At 47.0% G+C, this 8,211-nt stretch overlaps 1 protein-coding gene across 1 annotated transcript; it reads right to left on the bottom strand.

Annotated features, from left to right (window-relative positions):
• Positions 1-332: 332 nt before the first annotated feature.
• Positions 333-2,274, bottom strand: LOC123159994 (protein G1-like2). Its single transcript, XM_044577800.1, has 2 exons — positions 2,013-2,274; positions 333-1,500 (listed from the first exon to the last, which is right to left on the bottom strand). Exon 2 carries the CDS (start codon positions 1,469-1,471, stop codon positions 665-667), a length of 807 nt encoding a protein of 268 aa, XP_044433735.1. The 5' UTR covers positions 1,472-1,500; positions 2,013-2,274; the 3' UTR covers positions 333-664.
• Positions 2,275-8,211: the final 5,937 nt, after the last annotated feature.

Raw genomic sequence — 8,211 nt, 5'->3', positions numbered from 1 at the left:
AATTCAATATCCTTTTGATCACTAACGTGCAAACCAATTGGAAGCACGCAACCAACATCATATCATATGAATCAAGAATTTTTCTTGCCCATAAATACAGAAATATACAGTGAAAGCATACGAGAAATCAAAGCAAATAAAAGAAAGATGAAACATACAGATGACGCAAAATTCTGCAGAAAATGTCATGCAATGCTAGTCATAAGAACAAATTAAAATCCTAGCAGCACATCAGTAAGATCTGTTCGACAACAGGAAGAACGCAACAAATTAAATACGTGGAGCCATGAATCAATCAATCAGCAGTGCACATTCTAGCAGTGGAAATCCCCTTGACATTTCAATCGAGCCTTGGATTAATTATATCTGCATACACAAATCAACCAAGCATGCACGAACGCTGCTAGAAAGTAGAAACCCTACAGTAGCAAGGAGGAGGAGCACCACTAGCTCCCAGCAGGAAATGTAGCCAAAAGGGTGAATAGTGTTGGTAAGAAGAACAATAGTACGTTCATCGATCGATCGATGACACTCATCCTTCCATCGTTCCAATGATCGATCAAGATTACGGCTAGATATATAGACCTCCGAATTAACTTACTTAAGCCCTACCTTGCGATTGCTTTTGCTAGGATCGCATCCATGGGTGCGGCCGGAAAGCTCGCTAGTTGAACACGGAGAGCGGCAGCATGCACCCCGCCGCGTGCGCCTCCGCCGCTGCCGCCATCGCTATGGCCATCTCGTCGCCCGTGCCGCCGCTGTGGCCATTGCTGTGGCCGTTGCTGTTGCCGCTGGAGCTGTTCGGGACGGCGGCGTCTGCGTCGTGGCCGCCTGGCATCAGGAAATGCGCGTGCATGTAGTGCTGCGGGTGCGGGATGAAGTAGTGCCCCTGCGCGGGTACGGCCCGCGCGACGAGGACCTCCGGCGCGCTCTCTGGGGGCGGCGCTGCTACATGGGAGGAGGCGGGTGGGGGTGGGGACGGCGCGGCCTTGGCCGCCTTCTGGGACGACGACGGCGGCGGGCGCTTCCGGCGCTTCTTCTCGTAGGCGATGCCGCGTGCCTTGGCCTGGGAGTCGCGCACCTCGCGGAGGTAGAGGCGGACGGCGCGCGCGCCGAACGGGTTGGCCTCGGGCCGCCCGCCGTGCTCCTCGAAGGCGGCGCGCAGGCGGCCGACGAGCGCGTCCAGGCTGCCCCAGGCCTGGCGGAGCGGGCAAGGGCAGGGCGCCGGCGGGGAAGGGTGGCCGAAGAAGGGGCAGCCTGGAGCGTGGACCTTGGTCTTGCCGAACTGGTCGAGGTAGCGGAGGAACTCGAGGACGTGGGCGCCGCTGCACCGCGAGAGCTCCAGCGGCGGGCGGTGGTTGCGAAGGTACTGCCCGAAAGTGTGCCAGTCCCGGCGCTTCTGCGACTCGTACCGGCTCGGCCGCGCCGCTGCCTCCGCCGCCCCCGGGCTGTCCACCGGCGCTCCCTGCATGTCCGTCCTCTCCTCCTTTGACTTCAGATCTGCATGCGAGACGGCCGCCCGTTAGTACACGCGGTCACACAGAGCTGCCTAAAACCAAAAGCATCTTAATTATCAATCAGCAGCCAGCCAGTGAGCTAGCTGCTCATCAGTTCGCAGCATGGTTCATTGGTCGGTCCTTCAGCTCAGCTCATGGTGAGCTGACGAATCAAGCTAAGCATCAGCCAGAGCCTGTAGCTGTACACGCCATGTTTCTCGAGGGCGCACGAAAATCTGACTCTAGGGTTTCCCAAAGGGGGAATCGAAGTGGATCAGCAGCAGCTGGTCTTGAGCTAGCTTGAAGTACGGTGCAGGCCCGGACCAGAGCGTGGCATCCAAGACGGCCTGAATCTGAGCTCGGCCGCTGCAGCACAGCAGCATCAGCCAAGAAACTGACACACGCGCGCGCGCACCCGCTGGACCGCGGTCACCTCAGCCGCACAACCAGCAGCTAACCGCTGGCCGCCGGAGGGCCCGGAGCTACAGTACGAGGAAGATCGACCACACATCTTACCTGGCAAGCGCGCGGTCGACGGCGCCGTCCGGACGACGGAGCAGCTCGGGTAGAAGGAGAGATCGATCGTTGCCGAGCCGGGGGAGCGAGCGGGCGATTGGGTGTGGTGGCGAGGGGAGGAGGAGCAGAGGGAGGAGGGGCAGTAGGGTGGGCGGGGGTGCGTGTATATAGGTGGGTAGATAGCCGTGACACGGGTGGAGGGGGAAGGGGAGCCGTGGGAAAGCTGTTGTGGGGGTGAGGGGACGGAATTGAGCTGGGGGGAGCTAGCTAGCTACTGTAGCTAGCTTTTTGATGATGCGGGCGGGTGAGTGAGTGAGGAGACGGAGACCGACCTGACCGGTGGCGGTGAGTGACCCCAATCATTTAAGCCCACGGCAGGTGCAACAGTGTTCCTGATGTATCTACGTACGTATGCACCCACCCGGCCGCCCGTGTTTGTATTTCTGCATGCGATTTATGAAAATATGTACGTCCATTCTCCCAAAGGTGTTCTTGTGTGCATGTGAACTATATGTTGAAACCACCTTTTTGAAATCCTGTACATAGATTGGAGAGTCATCTCTTTTTTTTTTGCGGTGGAATATTAGAGAGTCATCTCGTTAGCGAATTTATCTCGACATGCAAATGCAAGCATGTCACCGGACCATATACAATTATAAAATAGGATAAGACAACCTCAACATCCAATCATGTATAGAAATAGACCCACCACAACATTCATCGGGCCAGTTCTTTTGGGCGATTCTCCAAGAATCGCCCCCCTCCCTAGCTTCTCCCAGAATCGCCAATATATATATTTTTTACAATCCTATCTAGTTAAGGTCTAATTAGTTAGGATTGTAAAAAAAATATGAAGTGATGATTCTGGAAGAAGCTGGGGAGGGGGCGATTCTGGGAGAATCGCCTAAAAGAACTGGCCCATCGTCCACGCCTGAATTACTCTACTTATATTCAACAAATATACATAATCAAATATAATAGATTTAATTCTATTTTTCACCCCATGATTCACCCCACTGATAGAATTTACCCAATTTCGAGAAATCTTCAATTTATACCCCCATTTTCATCTTTGTGCCATATATTATTACTAAGCGAAATTTTCCTCAGTTGAGTTTTGACTAGGCATGCAACATAGACGGTTTTTATTCTGTGCTAGGTCCAGTTTGGTTTTTTCTTCATGCGAAAACCAGTACAACGACGCACCGTACCCTGGAACGCGCCGCACACGGGTCAAACTGCACGCACCTCGCCGCATCCTCATCCTCGTACAGCACCGCACCGTATCGCCTCTTCACTCGCTCACCCCCTTCCAAATCCCTAGTTCCCAAATCAGCTGAGGTCGCGAGCCAACGCCAGCCTGAATCATCATTATCACCAGCCAGCCTTGCCATCGTCGCCATCACCTCTTGCACCATGACTTCCTCTAGCTCGATCTTGTCAGGTCAGCGCAGCTGCTCATTTGTGGTGCCACTTACTCCTTGTTCTAAATGTGGCAAAGTGGTCAAATTCTACCTCCCCACCACCTAGGAGCACGATGGTTGGGTGTTTTACAAGTGCAAGAAGCATGGTGTAAGTCCTGATTCGGTCCGTGTCAACGATCCAAGCTTGATTTCTGCTAGCTGCAAAGTTCTGATTGATAGGTAACTTGTGATTTTCTGGCGCTGTGAGCTAGAGTGCGTGGAGCATATTTTTAATACACATATCCTTTTTGTTGATGTTGTTGTTGATGTAATTGGTGCATAAGAGAATAAAATGAAAGAAGTTGAGCTTTCAAGAGGTAAGAGGGGGAGGAATGTAGGTAGCAATAGATGCATTGCAGCCAGAGGCATTTGATGCGAAGTCAATTTTTGCATTAGCTACAGTTAGAGCAATGCACCTGTCATGACCAAGCAACAAGTAGCTATGTTGTTAGGATTAGGGATAGAAGTGTTGTTTGTGCTGAAGGTGGTGTTTGCAAGTGTGATGGAGTTGTGTGTGGTCTGTCTGTTCCTAGTTCTGAAGAAATCATGAACTAGTGCTACTTAGTTTGTCAAAACAAACGGTTCTGAAGCTATAAAACTGGCAGCAACAGAGGTACTTTACAGGCATGTAGTGTTAGTTTGGAAGTGGCAAGGTTTTAGGGGATGATCAATGGTACTTTTTCTAATGGTTGTAATATGGTTAATGAATGAAAATTTGCACTAGTTTGACATTTATAGATGATACCAATTATTTTTGTAATTCGTGTTTGCAAATGTGATGGCCACTTGATACATAAGCACATGTTACTACATTTGAACATGAAAGTGGCTGCCAATATGAACATGCCAAAATGGTATTTGCAACTACAGTCAAGTTAGTTTGTGCTTGCAAGCAGCAATTAACAAACAGAGATAGCATACATGCTCGCAATTTCAGACAACGCATTTTCGGAGAAGTTCAGAAGATAGCAGAGCATAATGACATAGGATGTTCATATGGATAGCAAATTGGTACTTTCCAGCTAACATATCACTTTACACAACAAACTAACATAGATACATAGATTGTACCGAATATCACTGACTACAACTGAAATTTAAGATACACATACTTAAAATGAACATTAAACTGAAATACATTGTACATACATTGTCCAAACATATACACTTACTGAAGCTGACTTAAAAACATTGATTGTTCTACTAGCAGAACATGAATCTTCATGAGCTACTGCAGTGCACCAATGAGGCACGCCGAGCAGCGGTACCCATGATGGCAATATCCCGGTGCGTCCAACTCAATTAGCATGATAGTGTTGTCTGGTTGTGGTGGTGCGATGACCATGGCCAGCTCCACTACTGGTGGTTCCACCTCCTCTTCCTCCTCCTGCACCTCGTCTTTTTTTGTCTAGGATGATGATCGGTGGCCTTGCACAACCTGGCTTGCAGGGCCACATCTGGCACTGCTCCCTAGCAACGTGAGCAGTGCCCTACCCGCCAAGCAAGCTACCCTGGGTTATGGAGGTTATCTCCTTGATTGCTAGAGCAAAACATTCATTGGAAACACACCCTTTACTGCATCTCCATAGAACTGATCCGTGTGCAACTCTCCTTCATCATTACACTGGCCACGACGGTGTCGACAATGGCGACAAGCGCGTGGATGTTGACGACCTTTGTGTCGATCTCTATGTTTTCCACAAACTTGTCGCGGGCGTTGCGCGTGCTACCAAGGATCATGGCCACCCAACCCAGACTGGCGGGGAATGGGTTGGATGTGCTGGATGGACTAGCCATGGTGGTGTTCTGTGTTGAGGAAGAGGTAGATATAGTTGTGGAATTTTTCTATGATGCGGATGAGGAAGAGAGAGAGTGATGGTGCAGTGGTTAGAAAAATAGGATTGGTGGCATTAAAGATAGATGGAGTGCTGAAGTGGTGAAGAGTTAAAGAGAGAAATAATGCAGTGGTAGTTGGGATTAAATTGACCCCAAATTACAAAGACTAGGGCTAAATCAAATTTTGTTGACTAATGTGTTGGTTAAATATTGATGTGATTCAAATTTCGTCCGTAACAGTGCGGTCCAAATTTGGATAGAGTTTGAGAAGAAAGCAGTTTTAGACATGTAGTTTTAGACAATTGCACTAATTTATATCCGTCTTTGCATGGCATTTCAATATGGTGACTATTAGTTAGTTTCTACCGGTATTTGAACTAATTTATATTAGTAATTTTATGTTAGTAAATGTAACTTCTATGTGCAATTTTTCCATGTCCTTTAGAATTGTCTACTTTCAGAACAGTTTAGACCAGGAACTAGAGTAGAACTATGAGCTCTTGGACAACAACAATGCATAGTTTTGGACAATGCACACATATAGCTAGGATAGTAAAGGAAACTACAGGTTCACATACACATCACAATAGATAGCGCATTACATCAACTAAAGGAACTACAGGTTCACATACAAATTTCTGGCAGTTCAAACAAGTTCCACAGAAACTTGAAGTTCACATACACCTTACATAGTAAATGATAGCACAACACACAATCACCTAAACTGAGCATATATCCCCTTTACCTTCTTGATATTGCCCTTTTGTGGCCTCCTTCCTTTTAAGCAGATCAGCAATCATGAACTCCAGCTTCTTCCTTTCTTCCTTCATCTTGTCCCTCGCTTTCTCTATCTTTGACTTGGGCAACTGGTGCATGGTTGTGGCTGAATTGTTACCCATATTCTTTTTCTCCGGCTTTGCCTTGACATCACTCATAGCCAGTTGTGTAGTGCCTAACTAGGAGATTGCCTGCTCCTTGCCAGCCACCATTTTTTGCAAAGGCCACGCTCAAAATCCTAAGACAATTCTCTTTCCTTGTCTTCTTTCCAAGTATCATGTAATTTTCTTCAACATTTAGTACATTTCCTCTAAGCCTCTGTCTATTTTCCTCATCATATATGCTCCATAGCTTTATCTAGGATCATCTTCAAATTGTGTGGCCGCCCTGGATTAACCCAGTCCAGATAGCTGGACTTTTGTTTCCTATGGAAGTCACAAAATATGAAAATTACACTTCAACATAACAAAATTCACACTGAAGCAATTGAACTATGCTCTGATTATTTCAAACTAAACATTGAACCTACATTACACAACGAATGTCTGCAACGTAACACTGAGTATGTAAACATTGAATATTACTGTAACGAAACATTTAATATGTCCGCGACTTAACACTTGACATGTCTGCAACTAAAAATTGAATAGGACTGCAACTAAACAACTAATATGGCTACACAGACTATGTCTAAATATCCCTGAATATGACATCAAAGGCAACAAGCCTCTCATAGATGGAGTACCAGCTGGTCTTTCACTACCAGGGAAAACCTTATACACAAAATCTTACCAGCAACATGGTTTAAAATAAGGTGCTACTGCTAGTTAGCAGTAGCGCATGAAAACAAAACGCGCTACTGATATCCCCATAGCAGTAGCGCATCAGGATGAAAGAGCGCTACAAATACAATTACCACGACGTTGCTGCCATAGTAGGTATAGTAGTAGCGCCGTTTTCGTAACCACGTTACTGCTACTGAACTTAGCAGTAGCGCTTTTCGCCAACCCTCGCTGCTGCTAAGTTTATTCCCCTCCTTGCAACCAAGTTTAGTCCCACCCCGCGCCACGAACGTGGTGTTTACCACCTTAAATATGTTACTTCTCAAACTATCACAACCACTTGGTCTTCATTGAACTCAGTGTGTAGGATTTGTGGCCGCAATATGAGTCTTCACTGGTTCCTAAACCGGTGAGGACTCATATTGACTATTCAGATTCTACACAAAAAGATCACTGATGACAAATGTATTTTGATGTTTATTTTTACATGCTTAGCCTTAGAAGTAGCACATTTTTGCAGAAGGAGCTACTGCTGTCGGCATAGCAGTAGCGCGTCTGGTGTAAAGGGCGCTACTACTATGGCGTTTAGCAGTAGTGCTATACCCTAACGCGCGCTACTTCTAAAGCCAACCTATCTTCTCAAACCAGCCGCACCTCACTCTCCCCTCTCCACTCCATTCTCAGTCTCCCCGCAGCCCCCATCATCCGCCGCCGCCGATGTTCGGCCCTCCCCGACCACCGTCTTCGCCCGCCACCGCAGACGGTCCTGCTCCTCCTCCATTCAGGTAGTTTCTCCATCCCTCCTCCTTCCACCTTGCTCCCCTCCTTGTCCCTCTCCCGATCCCTCCCTCCCTTTCCTATCCCTCCTTACACCCGCTTCCTCCCTCCCACATCCTTCCCTGCCTTGTACGTCCTCTCCTCCCTGCCTCATCCGTCATACTCCTCCCTGCCTCATCCGGCTGCCTCCTCCCTTCCACCCTCACTCATCCCTCCCTTCGTTCCTACTCCCTCCAGTTAGGGTAGAAATTTTTAGGTATTAAGAATAGAAATTTTTAGGTATTAAATTTAGTAATAGAAGTAAGAAAATTTAGGGTAGAACTAGGGTAATAGAGTTTTTAGCAAGTGTTTAATAGAAATAATTTATTTAGTAAATGGTTAATAGAACTAGTTTATCTATAGTAAGTTCTTAATAGAACTAGTTTATTTATAGTAAGTTCTTAATAGAACTATTTTATTTAGTAAGTGGTTAATAGAACTAGTTTATTTAGTAAGTACTTAATAGAACTACTTTATTTAGTAAGTACTTAATAGAACTAGTTTAGAGAGAGAGAGAGAGAGAGA

Source organism: Triticum aestivum, chromosome 7B, assembly GCF_018294505.1.
Source record: "Triticum aestivum cultivar Chinese Spring chromosome 7B, IWGSC CS RefSeq v2.1, whole genome shotgun sequence".
In the NCBI taxonomy this organism is placed as follows: Eukaryota; Viridiplantae; Streptophyta; class Magnoliopsida; order Poales; family Poaceae; genus Triticum; species Triticum aestivum.
The sequence above is the reverse complement of the archived record's forward strand: the minus strand, read 5'-3'. Positions and strand labels throughout refer to the sequence as shown.